The sequence below is a fragment of the Brachyistius frenatus genome, unplaced genomic scaffold (genome assembly GCF_029030835.1).
Source record: "Brachyistius frenatus isolate BFR_SWC_R1_liver_20210118 unplaced genomic scaffold, ASM2903083v1 Contig_7, whole genome shotgun sequence".
In the NCBI taxonomy this organism is placed as follows: domain Eukaryota; kingdom Metazoa; phylum Chordata; class Actinopteri; family Embiotocidae; genus Brachyistius; species Brachyistius frenatus.
Genome location: NW_027210606.1, coordinates 9,299,226 through 9,317,652, shown reverse-complemented (window position 1 = coordinate 9,317,652; position 18,427 = coordinate 9,299,226). Strand labels below are relative to the sequence as shown.

The window sequence follows — 18,427 nt, the reverse complement described above, 5'->3', positions numbered from 1 at the left end:
TTATTATGTGAAGTCTTTTTATTTGGTCTTGTTTGTGGCCATATGTTATAACTTTGCAGAGCTTTGCATACCCACTTTCTACACATATTAGTCTGAGTTAGTGTTTTCATCAGCTTGTCTCAATCAGTATTTAATGTGCCTATAATCTCATATAGGCACAGCTAACCAAGCATGTAATGCAATTAAATATGGAGGTAGATATTTCAGACTTACTGCTCCTTTAACGAAGCATAAAGCCCCTTTCAAACTCAAGAGCCACAAGTGTTTGCTCTCCCAATCCATGCCTACCAGTTTAATGGAGACATTGATACAAGTGGTGGCAGTGACAAGATTGGAAGTGAATACTTTCACTTCATAATCTACCATTTTCACTCTTGACAGTGGTAGAACCCTGTTAGACAGATAATTGTAATATCATTCACAGCACTGATAAACTAAATAAACCCGGGTGTGTAAAAAAAATAATTTTAAATACTGGAATCACAATTAAAAGATCCATGGAAAATGGTTCTATAACAAATAATTTGTCTTTTCCCATCTGTTTCAGTCCGATCATTGCTAACTGAAATCCTTTCTTAAACATCTCTTTTACCTCTGTTAATAAAACCAAGAATTTCCTTTGAGGAGTTATTTGGTTAAATGAAACAAATCAGCCCCAGTTTGTCTTTTAATACACAGTTTTGTGTCCAGTCAATACCTTTAGTTGAGTGTGATGATGGAAAGTTCACACAATGTTCTTCACCTGAAAAACTACGGAAACAATGTGCAGATAATGACAGTTTAAGGCAGCGCAAGTTGATTTAATATAAAATCTATAAATCAGATTTCTACCATTAAATGTTCAAGCCAAAGTCAATACAAATATTAGTCGTGATTACATGCTAAAATGTCAAACAACATTTACTTAATGAGTTTTACATTTAATGATCAACAGCTGTAACATGATAGAAACCAAAATATAGTGCATGGAAAATACACAGTAGAAAGTAGAAAGTAAATTCAGTGACTAAATCAGTACAACAAAATCACCAAATACAGAAATTACTTCTTATCTTCATTGCTTCTCAAACAAACATATCGGTCACAGGCAGTGGAAATTTTAAATGCAAAGCTACAACAGTAGATAGCAGTTTTTCTAGAAAAATAATATTTGATCCTTTGAAACAATAAATAATAAAACAACAGTTCTGTAAGTATTTATGGAAATTAAATCAAACTGGAATAAGGAGAAGATTATTTCATGATTAAAAAAAACAAAAACAAAATACAATGTCAACTCAGTCGACTGTCTTTCCATTTGTGTCTTCTGTTAAGATGAAGGTTGAGGATGGGCTCAGATCTGAGGGGAGGGGACAGTCAGGAGTCCAGTGGGCTTCAGCTTGTTGATCCCTCCATCCAGGATACAAACCCGTGGAAAATTCACTTTGACCAGATGCGCAGCAAACTGAAGAAAGGAAAAAGTCAGAGAAAAGCTGTCATTTTCCTCAATAATAATAATGAAAAAGGTATTATGCATGATCATTATAGGGCAAAACATCAGAGGTACAAAGCCAAAAATTGCAGAAGCGTTATGACGACATACTCATTACGTGAGCCTTGATAAAGTTACAAACAGTACACGCTGGTAGCTTTGCAGATAAATTCCTCCATTCAAAAAATTAAGGAATTATTTTCTTGCAACCAGGTCAGACTCTAATGCCTCCTAAAATATGCATGCTTTTCTCTTCATTTAAGGAGCCCTACTTATTTTTTGCTTTTAATTTCCAATGTTGCTGAGACTTGAGAATTGCAAGTTTGTCGAATTTATTCCAAAAAGAGCACAAAAGGAGATTTTATAATGAAGTGAGCAATGCTAATTTTGTTCACTGAAACATAGAAGACCATGATTTCTGTAGAATACAGTTTTAGTGTTGGCTAATGCCCTCATGTCTTTTAGATATCGGGTACACACTTAGCCTTATCATGAGCCAAGTTCAGTATCTGTTAGCGGTATGCAGAGGGAGCAACAATTTGGTAAGTAGTGCTACTGTCAGAACCATCAGGAATGTAAGTCGCTTTTGCATGAGAATATCGCCTTCTGGGCAAAAACACAACAGCTGACAGGTCCTCTATAAACTCAAAAGCTTCAAAACATTTAGTTAAAGAAACTCCATAGGGGTTCCTTCTTAGCCTCAGTGGAATTTCAGAAGAACACAGGTTACACAATGTCAGATAAACAACCTTAAACCATGCAGGAGATTCACTCTTCCTACTTTTATTTCCTGCATTTTAAGCCTTGACAGCAAATTACACAACAAGCTCTTGCTCAGCTTTCTCTGGAAAATAGATGATACTTGCTGATGAAAGGGCAACAGGTTCTGCCTTTTGAGTCTGAGCATGAGTCATGACACGATCAGGTTCCATAGATCCAGAAACGTTTAATCAAACTTTTAGAAGCCACGGGGTGGTCTGTCACAACTGGTGGAGGTAATATCCTTTCACCATCAAGGTCATACCCTACAATTAGACTGACCCTCTTTACTGAGGTGTCAGGGCACAACTCCACTGGTATTGGCCCACTGACCAAACCATACGTCAAATACACAGGATGCAGAAGTGTCCAAAAATGAAACATTTCACAAACCAAACTGTGCCGCTGGACCCCCTACAGTTCCCATTGCGACAAAACATATCCACGGAAGATGCCATTGCCCCCTCACACTGCCCTAACCCACCTGGACAATAAGAAGGAGTTGTAATGAGAATTCTCTTCCTATAGTTCAGTTTTTAACACCATCTCCTCCAAATTCATCAACAAACTCCGGGACCTGGAAATAAACACCTCCCAGTGTAAATGGATCCTTGACTTCCTGACAGTGGACCACAGGTGTTGAAATTAGGCAGCCACTCTTCACCCTGCCTAACCCTAAACATGGGAATGCCCCAAGACTGTGTTTTGAGCCCCCTAATGTACTCCCTGTACACGCACGACTGCGGGGATACTTTTGACTCCAACTTCATCGTTGAGTTTGCCAAAGGCAAAGCTGTGGTAGAGATGACCACCAACAGCAGTGAGAAGGCCTACTCGGTGCCGCAAGAACAAAAACCTTCTTTGGAATGTATGTAAGATGGAAATGATAATGCACTATGTGGGAAAGCAAGGGAGTGTCTATATATCTTTAATAATTGATTGCTCCCAGGTTGAGAGTGCATAACTTCAATAACCGGGGTGTCCAGAACAAGATCTGACGTGGACATTAAACACAGACATTGTCTGAGGAAATTTAGAGTGTCTCCCTAGTTACTTTGGGAATTCTATGCATGCATTATTGAGAGCATCTTGACTGGGAACATCGCTGCCTGGTAAGGAAGCAGTTTGACCGAGAAGCCCTACAAGGAGTTCTATGGACAACTATAGACATCTATACCAGAGCATGACCAAAGCCAGGAAAATCTTCTACTTCTTCTAGGTCCCAGCCAACCCGATATCAGCTTCTTTTCTCTGCTGCAGTCAGAGGGAGAAGGTACCACATCCATAAGGTCAACTTGGAGAGGCTCAGGTCGAAATTCTACCCAAAGGCCATTAGGATTCAGACTAACCCTGCTCGTTCTTTCATTCGCTGTTCAACTGATAGGTGTATATTCTTGTTCATATTTAACAGCTCATGCAAATCTTGCACATATTGTGTATTTGTACTTTATTTGATAATCTATTTTTTTTTTAAATACATTCAATACTTTATTACTTGGGACCTGACAACAACAAAAAAACAATTCACTTCTCATTGTAAGATGAAACAAATGCACTTTTTAAATAGACTGTAGAATGCACATCTTGGGCAAGATAACAAAATAGTGCCTGCCAAGTGTAGCCACCCAGCTCAGTCATAATTTCAGTTGCTGAAATATTATGCTTCTGTGATCATTTACGTGTTCATAACACTTCTATCTAGTGTTTGTTTGTTTATTTCTGATGTGCTACATACAGGTGAATTTGTGTGTGACTACTTTCTCACCATTGCAGCACTCTTCATGGCATGACTGATGACCACGATGACACGTCCTCTGTAGTTCTGAAGGACTCCTGTTGCGGGACACTGCACCAGCTCACTGTCAGAGCTGAACGTGGTGTTGAAGGGAATGTTGATGCTGCCAGAAATATGGCCTCTGCTGAAGCTGGAGGCAGTGAAGTTAAGGAGCACAGCTTTAAACAGGTGTGATAATCACCTTAAAACAAGGCCGAAGTTTGTGGTGAACCCTGTATTTTTGTCATTCAGTAAACCCTTATGGGAGCCACAATATTCTTGAGCAACAATTGATACAACAGACAGCATGCAACAAATTTAACAACATCACGTCAGTTTGGCACCGCCTTAATTAGGGTGCTTGTTTAACTTCTTCTCAGACAGACCTTTAATGCAAAACAACAGGAAGACAAACTTTGTGTAATGTAAGACAAAGTTAATAAGGAAGGAGTGGAGCAGAAAAAATAAGACATTTAGGAGATATGCCAGGACGAGAAAAGAAAAGAAAAGAAAAGAAAAGAAAAGAATAGAAAAGAAAAGAAAAGAAAAGAAAAGAAAAGAAAAGAAAAGAAAGAAAAGAAAAGAGAAAAGAGAAGAAAAGAGAAGAAAAGAGAAAAAAAGAAAAGAAAAGAAAAGAAAAGAAAAGAAAAGAAAAGAAAAGAAAAGAAAAGAAAAGAAAAGAAAAGAAAAGAAAAGAAAAGAAAAGAAAGAAGTGACTGTATCTTTTTGAGGGTTTTGGCACAGGAACTGTGAATAACCCCACTTATTTATATAGTAAAATAATAAATTCTTAGAAAAGAAAATGTCATATTTTTGAGGGTTAAGCTAATGACAGTATTGCTACAAATAATTACATTTACCAAATCATGCCAGCTGCCACAAAAGCATAGATTATCAGCATGTTACACAATATATTGTATAATAGCTGATAAATCCCACTGTGGTACATTTAGCCTTTAAATTGCATAAGGCATATGCTGTCGTTTTGTCCAGAGGAGCACATATCTATTATTATGCTCAGATGGCTGAATCTAGATTGGTCTGTTTTGCTCCACAGAAGTCTTAATTTTATCCACTTTTTGTGACCACGGACACCCACAACAGAGCTTTGCCTAAGATCACAATAGAGGTGAACAAGGGTTGCTAAATCTTGAGAAAGTGGTCAAATCCCTTTTGTCCATGTGAACTGGCCTGAGGAACGTCTGTCTATCAGGAGGTTCCAAAGTAGGAATCTGGCTAGAGGTACTGCCATTTCAAAATCCTTGCTCCACCGACTAATCCTTATTGATTAATAGCTCTTTAACCCCTTAAACAATCACCATTGTTCTGATGAACCAAAGCTTTAAAGCTCTCTCTTTCTGTTACTTCGAATATTTTATATTCAAGGTTGTCTGCGCCATTGTATATCCAGCAAAAGTAAAATTATTGCTTTATGTAATACTGTAATTTTATGCAGAGCTGAGAAAAAGATGGATAAAAAAGGCTATTGGTTGTGAAAAGCAGGAGAAAGTTTCATTTTGAATCTAAGAGATATAGAGGAATGTTTTGTAGATGGGACATACAGCACACCATTGTGTTTCATGCACATCAAAGCCAAACCCTGAGGGTTTTATTTGCTTTTAGCTTAGGAAACAAAAGAAATTTGGTCAAACCATCAAAGATGTTTAAGTTTTTAAAAGATGAAAATTTGCCATTTCTGGAGATACTTGATTTACTTTAGACTGCACAAACACACACACACACACACACACACACACACACACACACACACACACACACACACACACACACACACACACACACACACACACACACACACACACACACACACACACACACACACACACACACACACACAAACAGTGATTGTAAAGAGTTTTCCCACTTGATATGCTCAGACATAGTAATGTTTAGCTTGTTTACCTAAACAGTACAAACAGCTTGTTTAACCAAAGAAATTACCCCTACATTCTCAACTAAAATGTGTAGAACATAATCATCAGCAGGTTACGGTTACAACAATAACCATACTGAATAATTCATGAAAAAAACAATGAAGTAAAAAACTAAATTTAAATGAAATTATATTTAAAGAAAAGTTAAATACACCACGTAAAAAAAATATATATATTATATTTTTCCCAAAAGGCCAGGGCTCCCACGCTAATTTCCCCTGCTTTATGCCTTCATCTCAGACTGCAGGATTTGGTGGGGCAGCCTGGGTGGATATGAAGGGCCTAACTGAATGTTGCAGAATCTGGCAGCACATAACTAGATTAGATCAACCCTCCTGAATTTTCCCCTACTTGTCTTTGAGGGAAACCAAGCTGTTTTAGTCTCTAAGCCACCAGTTCAATTCCAAAACTCTGCAAAGCACTGGCACCAGGACAAAAGGTAAGAAAGGATCACAGGCACTCCTTGCATGCCACTAACTTTGTATGCAGTTTGTTTTTGTGTGTCATGACCTTTCAGTCTTGTCATATCATTCATTAGCAAATCAAAACATTTCTTGATCAACGGAGGCACAGGCATTACAGTATGTATTTGTGCCAGGTACATATAGTCTATATATTAAAAAAAAAACACCTGCATATATTCAATGATGCATGGCATAAATCCTCCTGGAATACAGTCAAGGACTTTGACTCTGCCCTTACAAGAAGCAGCTGAGACTAAAAAGAGAAACACTCAGATCAGAGCAGAGAAAAAAAGTCTATCTGTATATCAGCCAGGTATTGTGTATAATATCACTGTCAAAGGCTGTGCGCACGGTGGAGTTATAGTCAGCACCTAAGTGTGCCAAATTAAGCCAAAAAGCCTACTGTACTGTATTCACCAGCTAAGGAGACAAATATTTTCCTCAGGAGTTGGAGTAAAGAGAAGACTGACTATTGGACTAACAGTTGATCACCAGGTTGAAACAACAACAAAACAAGGATGGTGAAGGGCAGCTGTGTCGTGGTTTCTTCAATATGTTTAACCAGAATCTGTCACTGCCAAAGTGTAAAGTGATTGAATTTTGGATGTCTTTGATTATTATTCCTGTCATGCAGAGCATCTTCACTTGAAGAGCTTAAAGACCTTAAATCAGCAAGTTAAGATATTAACTTCTATGGTAATTAAGGCATCTGAGAGGGTGGCTAAAGAACCCTTAATAAACTGGATCAAGGTTTCCTTGACTAATTGAATTTACAAAGTAAACTGAAAGGTTAGCGATTGAACAGAGCTGTTAATTGTTAGATTTAAAAAAAAAATTAAAAAAAAAGTCATGTATTATTTGAAGATTGGTATTGCTTCAAGCACAGTCCAGCCATAAATGTTAGTCAGTAAATTCTCAGTAATATTTGTATGGTTTTTAATGATTGACTTTTTGGTTAAGATCTCTGATCTTAGAGCCAGCTCTTGGAAACTGTACAGTACCACAGTTATTGCTTGTCATATTTCACACTTAAACTTTAAAAGCAAGTTATATAATAACAAACAATAAAAATTCGTCTTTTTTTTTCTTTTATGTCTTACTTGTTCCTTATTGTTTTGACTTATCCTTTTCATTGTTTTACAAAGGCCTAACTACAAGCTACACTCCCCAGTGTGCATTTACACTGGATTCTGCTGCAATTTAGTTCTACGTAGTTCTATTTGTGAGATTTATTATACAATATGTCGGGTTAATTTTTGTAGACAAGCTCTATTATTCACAATGTGGACTGGTGCTGTTAACTTGCTAGCCATGCAAGCACTCCATTGTTAATCTTGACAACCCAACCATAATATTTCCTATAAATCTGCCAGGGAAAATCTGGTCTGACTGTACCAAAAAAAGATGTTGACTGTGCAGATGTGAAAAAGGAACTTCTCTGTAAAGTTATGGTATGTTTTCTTTCCTGACACAACTATTTCTATCACTTTCCATAGGTGCAACTGAATCCAACACAATGAATGACTTCCAAGAGAGACCGTCTGAAAGTGTGTGCTTTTATCACATTTAACAGATATGGCATCACCCTCCGTGCTCAACGCCAGCTGTCTTTTGAAGCATGAAAAGTTAAGATAAAAAAAATGTCACGCAATAGAAAGCTTAAGTTGGAGTATGTTTGCGAATGTAAACCACCCTAATCTGAACCTGCCATTTCTATTTATCTCAGTTACATCAAGATGAATGTTTGCAGATCATTTGTTGCTTTTGCAATTTACGTGTTAAAACTGGTGAAAGACAGTGAGTGATTAATGCGTCATAGCTACACAAAATGGTAAGGATACTCCTCTATACTGCGAATATCAACAGCAACAATTTTGGGCTTGCCAGCCTTGTTCCTTTTGGTGGGCCCGGCCATTGACAGTTCACAGAGGTCGATTAAGTCCTCAGCCGAGATCCTGGGAGATACTTCTGCTTTCAGGTCACACAGCGCCAGAGGCTCTCGAGACTACAAGAGAGAAAGACAGGGGATCAGAGATAGAGGGACAAAATAGCAGTACATGCTTTCAGAGAATTTCTGAGTATAATTTGAATAATTAATTTTGATAAGTAATCACTGTAAAATGACACAAGAGAAACAGAAAGAATAGTTTACTTGGGATATTATTGTTTCTATAAAACCAATAAACCAGTGATTACACCTGAATGCCCACAATGTTAAATAAATCTCTTCAGGACTAATGACAAATTTGACACCCTCCTTCAAAAACAGCTAATCCCACTTTCCTACCAAAAATAAAATGACATTATTTTTTACCATAAAAATGGTTACTCATCAGAGTTTGAGCACACACGACCAGCAGCTGTGGTCAGAACATGATCCTTTGCCAGGTTCCACCTGAACTGCCAAATAGGTTCATTTAAACAGCCAGCCAGAGGCATGGCTGCAGGGGATTGAACTCTGCAACGCAATGGTGACCAAGAGTTATACCACTGTGATTCCCAGATGCCCTGAAATCAGTATGAGCATGAAATTTGAAAAAAAAAAAAAAAAAAAAAAAAAACTGAGTAGGCCAACAGTTTGTCCAAGTCTCTCAAAAACACTAACAGAAAAAAATATTGTGATATATAATGATGATAATTTGATTAATTATATACCAATATGTTACTTGTGGTCATTGATATGCAAATTAAATGAGAAAGGCTAACAGCATTAACTATGAATTACAGCAAATTGTGTAAAACCAATTCACAGAAGAGAGAAGATTAAACGGTCCAACTGCATGACCAGTAGGTTAAATGCCTACGTTCTGCCATCCATGAAATAAAATCTTTAAAAGCCCCCAAGTCCATTGGTCAGTTGAATAATCTACAGCCCATCCAACAGTGAAGAACTCAGAGCTGCAATGACATTTATTTCCATGAGGCACTAAGCACATATTTTATATTCAAACTGATAAATCATATCCCACCTCATAGCCTGCTCAATGACAGCTGTCTTCTGAAGCATGACAAGTTAGTTGGAAAAGGTTTTAGGCAGTAGAAGGCTTCAAGTTGGAGCAGCTTCAAGTTCAAGTTGGAGCAGGTTTGATTATGTAAAGCTGTCTTCTATGTAACTGCCATTACTATTTTCTCAGTCTTGTAAAGATGAATGTTCGCAAGACATTTGTTGTTTTTGCTTTTTGGAACACAATCCAATGTTTTTATAACCATTTCTAATTTGAGTTTACCATTTCCCGATGTGCCTCAGCAGAGAATAATTGAGCATTGTATCTAAAATCTGAAACTGGTGAAAGACAGTGAGTGACTAATGGGTTATCGCTACCCAGAAATGGTTAATGATGCTCTTCTACACTGCGAAAATTTCAATTTCATGGGAAACTTTCACTCCCAGGAAACTATATAACCCCACCCCTTTGGCCTGCAGACATGTGTTGGCCTCCAAAACACACAAGAACAAAGAGAGGCACTGTAAGTGAAAATTAATCTTTGATTCCACCTGTTATCTAATTTCCTTTCTTTAATATTTCATGTGTGTTTTATGTCTACTAACTGTCTTTATTATGACTTTAGACCTCTGTTTGTTACCTTTAAAGAGGATGGAAAACCCAAGTTTGTGGATGGATTAACTATGTAAGTTAAACCTTGTTAATCTTATTTACTTACTCATTCAGCAATTTTTTTTTTTTTAATGCTGACTCGATATTTAATGTATTTATTTTGTCTCTGTTTTTGATACTTTCATGTTCATCCAACCAATCATCCATCTATCCCTCCTTTGTTAATCCTGAATCACCAAAATAAACTGTTGGAATGGCTTTAGGATCCAGTCTTTAAATGTGCACACCACATCATCAGTTCGGTCTTGTTGAGGTTGATTTTCAGGTGGTGTGAGGACATCCACTGAGAGATGTCAGTCAGACAGGCAGAGATTCTTGCAGCTATTGTGCCTTACTGCTATTTCAAGGATGGCACTCTTCTCTTGGATTTCTTTTTCAACTTTTAAGATGATGTCTACCAACCACTTTTAAGTAAATGTAAAAGTACTAAGTAAAAAAAAAAGAAGTACAAGACCTGTATCTATTCAATGCAATACAACACATCAGCACTGTAACAAATACAACCATATGCATTATGTTCAGTTTTTGTTGAGCCCACCACTAAATTGTCTGTGTTTTGAGTCAGAAATATGGTAACATAGCAAATACGTTTACAATTTAAATAATAAATATTTTGTCAAATGGTGAACTGGATTTTTATTGACAGGTGTTTTGAATATTTTGCTTACCTCATTACCAAATATAGACCAAAAAAAAAAAAAAAAAAAATTCAATGTTTGTTGAGCCAAAGTAACAAGCCACCCAGATACTGATTATCCTTGTTAAATGATCAATTTAGTAAGTAGATGAGGGACTCAACAATAACCACATTCATTAAGTAGATGGAATTTCCAGTTGGAAATTGTACCGTGGTTTATTTTCCCTAATGTTTTACTTTACAAAAAACTGATTCATGTTCTAAATATTTGTGGGCTGGGTCCTTCGATCAGGCGCAGAATGCCCCTCTTCATGACAAAACACTGAAGGCAATTTTGAATATATTGCAAGCCAACACAACACCACTGCAAACTGCAGCCACAAAATTGGAGTCACTCAACACCTTTAAGTCACAGTGACAGCATGTTTGAAATGGGTAGCAGTTCACTCTGCACACTTAAATTCCCTATTTCAGCTCTGCAGAGATGGCAAGAGGAAAATAGAAGCAAAAGACAGTGATTTCATGGAAATACTCACACAGTGATAGTGCAACAATCAGGTTTCAAAGTCAGCTTGGCCAATGGCAACACACTTTTCCTGGTTCAGTGAAACAATAGAGTACTGTGTGTGGAAGGAAACCTGCTCCGTAAAATACCTCCCTGTGCAGACTGAGTTTACAAATGAAAACCGACTGCAAAGTGAATATTTTCAGGTAGACAGTAATCACTCATTTCATGCATTTTCACTTCAGTAAAGGAACTTTGGTGGAGGGCAAAATAAAAATTAAAAAAATGGTGTCTGTCAGAATACTTTGCACTTGACTGTATACCAGTTTTTTTTTTTCTGCCACTGCATGCATAAAACAGTTGTATCACACAGAATGCAAATATGTTCGTCAGTATAAACAAATTGCTTCTTCTCAAAATCAGCTAGTGACTAATGCTATTAAGTAAATATTGCAAAAGACAGAAAAGAAATTAGAACAACAATTAGTTAGTGTTTGATCCTTATTCCAGTTTAAGTTTCAATGGTCAATGCGCTCCGTATGTTTTTCTGTATTGTTTCTCAAAAACAAAACAAAAAGAGGTGAAAATGGCAAAGTGGATTAATCGATCTATTCTTAAGTAACGCTTCTGTAGGATTACTCACTTGCTAGAGTAATAATGCCTGTTAAGGAAATGGTATAGGCTACTTCGCAGAAAACCACAGCGCTGTAGCTATAACAACCCACCAATGCTAAGGTGTTCGGTATACATCAGTAAAAAAAACCTGATAGATGGGTGCTCCGCTAATGCGTTGTGTTTGGTAACAATAAATGTTTTGGACAAAATTTCCATTTGGCAACCTCCATGGCTAAAAAATGAAGCCAATGAAGCACCAAAACCTGCTGTTTGTCAAATGGCCACTTGAGGCTGGCTCAGACAGTGAGTCAATCCCCATATGTTTCATCATTGGAAAAAAAAAAAAAAAAAAAGAAACACAAAGCCTGGTAGAATAAATGGTTTTGGTCTTGTTTACTAATTCCACAGATTATGACAACCTGCATGTACGTGATTATTCACGTGACTCACCCATTTTAATTGTTTAAATGCTTTTAAAATGATGCATTATTAAGGATGTGGCTGCTTTGAGGAACAGGTTAGTCCTGTAACAGTTAGCAAGCTACCTACAGATTTCAGCAACTAGGATTCAATGGACCCACATAAACTCCATCCACACACCACCTCTTTGCCTATTTTTGCACTAGCCAGGAGTAAGCCTGAGTTAGGCTCTCCTAAGATAATGATGACCAGACACTGAGAACTGAGCTTCAAAACCGCTTTTCAAGAGACCAAAGGATGACATCATGGAGATTACTTCCATTTTATATATTGTCCATTGTAGTTCCTCAGTTTGGTTATGGTGTTTTATTACAAAATGCAGTTGATCCTGATAAAACATACAAAAACCCCCCCCAAAAACATGGGTTTGTTTAAAGGCGTGTCTGAATAAAAGTGGATGAGAACTTTGGAAAGTTCAAGAGAGCTGACGAGGCTCATCTGGCTGGCTGAGCTCATACATGCTGTTAAGCAAAGATGAGTGGCAACACATAGATCTACTTCAGTACAACAAAATAATGTCTTTCATAACATGAACACAAGTATATACACATTCAATGTACTGACACAAATTGGCAAAATATGCAGCTTGTCACTGGTTAGGTCTGATGGAGCACCGCATGTTGACTTAAATGTCATGATGAGCGGTGTGTGCCAGCCAATGAATTGCTTAATGACACTTTGTCATTTCACTGGCCTGACAGTGATGAGGCTGAAACAAAGCCACCAAACAGAAGACACAAATCCTGTCTAGTGGTTTGTGTTAGCGTGCACATCTATGCACTGATTTTCACGGTACAAGGTTGCCAAAAGAAAAAAAAGAAAAAATGAATTTACTATATTGAAGTGGGAATCATCAGACTGTGGTAAAGCTTGACAACAAGGTCAATGGTTTATTTTAAGTGCATTCACACCGCATGCTTATAGCTGTGCTGACATGTTCACATATCAAACAAGACAGTCTGTGATGTGTGAACATAATTTCAAAACCAGAACCACATTTTATCTGCCAAGTATGAAGTCAGACAAAGAGAAGACGAGCATAATTCAGGTCATGATCTGAGAAAAATGGTGACAAGAAACACCCCTCACAGCACCCACACACACAGAATCACGCAATTTTCACATCAAGGAGGGTTTTAAAACAGAATCTTCCAGCTTCTCATATACTTCCTGTTTTAACTCTGGCCACACAGCTGTTCCCACTTGTACCCTAAACAGTTTTTGTTGGGAAGGGCAAAAAAAAAAGCCACCACCTCTAATGAAAATGAATCTCTATTTTTGCTGACAAAACACAAAATTCAAGTCCAGACTTGCACTTGACTTACAGTGGCTGAAATATAATGTTGCTAAGTGCTGCATAAGCAACTTGCTTTGCACTTTAGTGTAATGACTCAGTTATTCAAAAAATGCTTAATTGAAATAAAAAGGTCTAATGAAGACCTTTGCAGCTGGTATAAATCTGTGCCACATTCTATTTGAAGTATTAAAATATGACTTTATAGGCAAATATAATATTACATGTGATTAAGCTTTAATACTTGACAATAAAACTAATAGGGTATCGACACAAATAAACACCTGCAACATGTAAGATGTAACACAATCCAAAACTTTATAAAAATTCAGAAAAATGTCTGACACATAAATGGTTCAGTCACATTCATGGTTCACAAATCTGGCAATCTGTCAGACAGGTGTTCATTCAATACATACTACTATATATATTGTGCAAAATATGCAAGTCTTGGTTTTACCCATTCACTAAAAATCTTAGATATATTATCTGACCCAACTTGGACTGCTCAATTCTACATGTTCAACATTTAGTGCCCAAGTTTGTAAAAACTGGGACCAGGGTCTTGAGGAAAATTTAAATAAGGCTTTAAACAATTACTAAAGTGAACGGTCATATATACGCATGTACTGTAACTCAGACTTAACCCCAAACAAACTCAAATTAAAAACTTAACTTGTAAGCACTCTTCAAATTAATTGATGAGGCAATCCTCTCTTTCTGCTGTCAAAAACTTTGCCATTTTGATCAGCTTCTAAGAATATGGGATGTGTACGGGTTGTATTTTTCTTTGGTGTTCATTGTTATGATCAATTACATGATTTAAAAAAAAAATTATTTCAGGTATTTGTGGCAGTACAGTTTGGTGCTGCTTTTTGTGCAACAAATCAGTTCACTCCAGCTGCAATGATGACACAACACACAAACCAGTTGTCCCAAAATTAATTTGTGCAGTCACTGAGACACCCTCTACTCTGCCATCAGAGATTGAGGGCCTGATTTACTAAGATCTCAAATAAAGGGTACTAAATTGTGTGTTCCTTCTAAAAGTTAGCAAGTTGTTTTGCACCCGTTTTGCGGGTGATTTACTAATATCAATTGCGTCATTGAAATCAAGTGCAAATTGCTGTATTTAAGTGAGGGGTTTGTGTGTGTTAAAGTGATTCCAGCAATGGAAAACAGCGACCGCAAAAGGAAAAGGAAATCTGATCCCATTGAAATAAAAAAATATTAATATAATTAAAACTGCAAGCTGTGATATGCGGGACCTCGCACGCTGTGAATCCAGCGGGTCAGGGAAGCCAGCTTCCCAACATGCAGCACGCATAACCCACCTTGCAGCTTAAATTTTTTCCTCGATCTCGTTCCTTATTCTTCTTAAAAAAACAGCTTTAACATCTGCAAAAAGTCATGACAGTTGGTGCCTGACACAAGTTTTGTGATGTTTGGAGCATTGTTTGACCTTAAACATCAACTTCCTATCCCGAACTTAGCCGCATCGCCCTGGCTATACTATGTACAAAAATGACTTTTGGTTCACTTTTTGGACAAAGATTTGTCACAATGCAGAGTGATGCCTGGGAAGATTAGTGGTGCAGTGGTTAGCACTGTTGCCTCTCAGCAGGAACATTAGGGGATTGATTCCCCCCTTTGTTATGACTTCATAAAAAAAAAAAATCATACTATAGCATGTCATCCTAATTATGAAAAACAAAAAGTCATACTATAGCAAAAAGTGACCCAAAAGTCATTTTTGGGGCACTTTTTGGCCGCCATGGAACGGGCACACCGATTGACGAAAACAAGTTCTTTTGATAACTTTTAATTCCAAACATGTTAAGAGTGCACAGACTACATTTCAAGTCGGTCTGAAAAAAATCTGTAGGAGTTTGTTAAAGTACAACATGTGTGAATCGCCAAAAATGGCGACTAAATTCAAAATGGCGGACTTCCTGTTGAGTTGACGTAATGTTGCGATGGAACTTTTTTGTACATCTTGGTGTGATACATATGTCCACCGAATTTCGTGCATGTAGGTAAATGTGGCCACCGGGGCATGTGTTTAGGGGGTGCTGGCGAGCCATTTGGCCACGCCCACTCGCGACTCCACTAAAATACAAAACAATAGGGCTTTTGCACCATCGGTGCTCGGGCCCTAACAAGAACAAAACACTATATAGGAAATTATTAGCAAAAAAGTCAATACTGTGGGAAAAACAAAAAAGTGAAAAAAAAAAAAAAGGCTTAATAAAACGCCGGCAATAAAAGAGGTGGATGAGAATCTCTAACAAACACCGATCAGCAGGCCCAGCTCTTTCTGTGATGAACAGGTGACTTTTCATTCAGTGCCTCGCGAGTGCTCGTGAACCTTATGAAGCTACCTGTGAATTCTGAGGGACACATTCAGGACCTGTGACAGCACACCTGAATATCTGGACTGGGTGGGACATCCAAGCAGCGATATGCTGGAATGACCCAGAAGCAGGACAATGCTGAGTCGTAAGAAGTTTATTAATTGCTGGTATTTCGTGTCTCCTCCTTGTTGTTGGCTGTCAATCATCATTCGGTTCGTTCAATAACACAGAAATGTCATCGCTGGAAAGACGATATGTCTGAATAATTTTTCCCTCTGACATCTACATTTTTTTTTCCACGGGTGTAAAACCACATTCTCTATGTATTATTTAGTTCCCCTGCGTCTCCTTCTCACCACAATAAGAGCAGTCGTCTCTCCAGATTTGCGCATCTGATTAATACGTTCCTTTCAGTCGTACTATAATACACACACAATCACTTCTCCTATTTCTACTTTCAGGTTTAGTAAACATCGTTGCCACCCAATTGGCCGCCTAGAAGATGCCTAGAGGCAAGAGGTGAGCTGATTTCAAGAAGAGCTCAAGCAAAAAGATGAGCTCCTCAAGAGAGAAATAAGAAAAAGGAGAGCTTGTACCAAAGCTCACGTGGAGATCCTGGACGTCCTTGCTTAAAAAGATAAAGAGCTAAAGAGGAGTGAAGAACAATGGAAGATCAACGGTTATGCTCTAGAGCAGGGGTCTTCAACGTTTTTCAGGCCAAGGACCCCCAAACTGATAGGGAGATGGAGCAGGGACCCCCTACTATATACTGTATATTGTATACAATTGTGTTTTATATTTAACTGGGCCTAGTGCCATGTATAAACATTCCTTGTTATTGTGCATTCAATACTAAGCTATTCAAATAATACACAGGTTCATATATAGCGAAAGGGGCGGGTCCTCCTCTTTGTGTGCAGGAGGCTTGGAGGGACAGATCCAGGCTAGTCTCACGCTGTGAGTGAACTGGTGCCCAGCTTGAGAAAGCTCCTGTGTGTCACTGAATGTGTGCATTTCTGACTGAAAGATAACATCTTCTGCCTCCATTTATCCATTCGCTACAATATGTTGGATTCATGTTAATGTGTATTTAAAGACATTTAAATTTGTGGAAAAAAATATTCTAAGAAATATAAAAAAATTGTCTAATCGACCAAAAATTTCACGACCCCCTTCAGTACCTCCTGTTGAAGACGTCTGCTCTAGAGGTAAACCTCAATGAGGAGATGGCTTGTAGAAATAAACGATGAAAGAGGACAGTGCAGGAGGTGGAGAAGGAGAAGGACCTGCTCTGAGACACTGTTTACAACAATAACTTGTTGGATCCCAACAGCTTGTTTCAGTCCTCATCACAGTTTAGTAGAATATAAGATATTCTGTCTTTCTTTTTTCTTTTTTTGACAGCTTGCACTCAACGCAAAAGAGAGAAGCTGGAAGAGAGAGCTCAACAGGAGAAAGAGGAGAATAAAAAGAAAGAGGAAGAGGAAAATGACAAGCAAAGAAAGGAAGAGAAAGAACAGATGCAAAATGAAGGGAAAGAAAAGATGGAGAGCAAAGAAACTGAGAAGGTGGAGAAGGAGACACGGAGGAGTGAAGAGAAAAGAAAGACTGAGAAAAAAGAGAAGATAACAAAGAAGACAAAAAGGAGAAGAAAGAACAGGGGTGAAGCTCCAGCAGTGTGTCCTTCCTTCTGAAACCCTGCCCACTGCCATAAGACTTTACAATAACTCACCTCTGGCAAAATCCATCACAGTACAAAAACACTGTTGACTGTGTTTCTTGGTTGCTTGTATATTATATGTATATATATATATGTATATATATATATATATATATATATGTTGACTGTGTTTATTGGTTTGTTGTATATAATATATATAGATATTTAATGTACTGTATATATACTGTATGTACTGTGCATTTTATATTTTATATTTATATTTTTTATTTGATTGCTTTTCTATTATATTATTCTATTTTATTATTATTTGATTCTATTGTTTCTATTATTGCTCCTGTATGTATGCTGCTGTGGCGAAAAAATTTCCCCTCGGGGATTAATAAAGTATATACCTACCTACCTACCCTACCTCACCCCTATCTGATGGACTGTGCTGACAGGTCATCATTGTAAATGAGAATTGGTTCTCAATTGATTTTACCTGGTTAAATAAAGGTCATAATAATAATATCCCCCCCCCCCTTGCTACCTCACCCTCTCACTCTTCCCTTTACTTTTTATCCCCCTACCCCTGATCCAACCCCCTTCACCCTCTTCCCCACAACCCTACTCCTTTACCCCTCATCCCCCACCACCCAACCCCACCCCCTTTTCTCCACTCACTTACAGTAAATATATTGTAAATAGTTCAATACACTTCTTTTAAATTTAATTGCATTTGCCTGTGTACTCATTTTTAAATAGACGTAAAAGTAATTAATGTGTTATGCTCCTTGTTTTAGACTTCATTAAAATTGAAAGAGATTGATTGGCTTGGGCAC

At 37.7% G+C, this 18,427-nt stretch overlaps 1 protein-coding gene across 1 annotated transcript in view; it reads right to left on the bottom strand.

Annotated features, from left to right (window-relative positions):
* Positions 1–217: 217 nt before the first annotated feature.
* Positions 218–18,427, bottom strand: part of tbck (TBC1 domain containing kinase) — a 45,765-nt gene continuing 27,555 nt past the window's right edge. The window contains exons 24-26 of the mRNA XM_069689369.1: positions 8,265–8,428; positions 3,996–4,155; positions 218–1,444 (exon numbers count right to left, since the gene is read on the bottom strand). Of these exons, the coding sequence (XP_069545470.1) occupies positions 1,334–1,444; positions 3,996–4,155; positions 8,265–8,428 (435 nt within the window). The 3' untranslated portion in view covers positions 218–1,333. The remainder of the gene's footprint in view (positions 1,445–3,995; positions 4,156–8,264; positions 8,429–18,427) is intronic.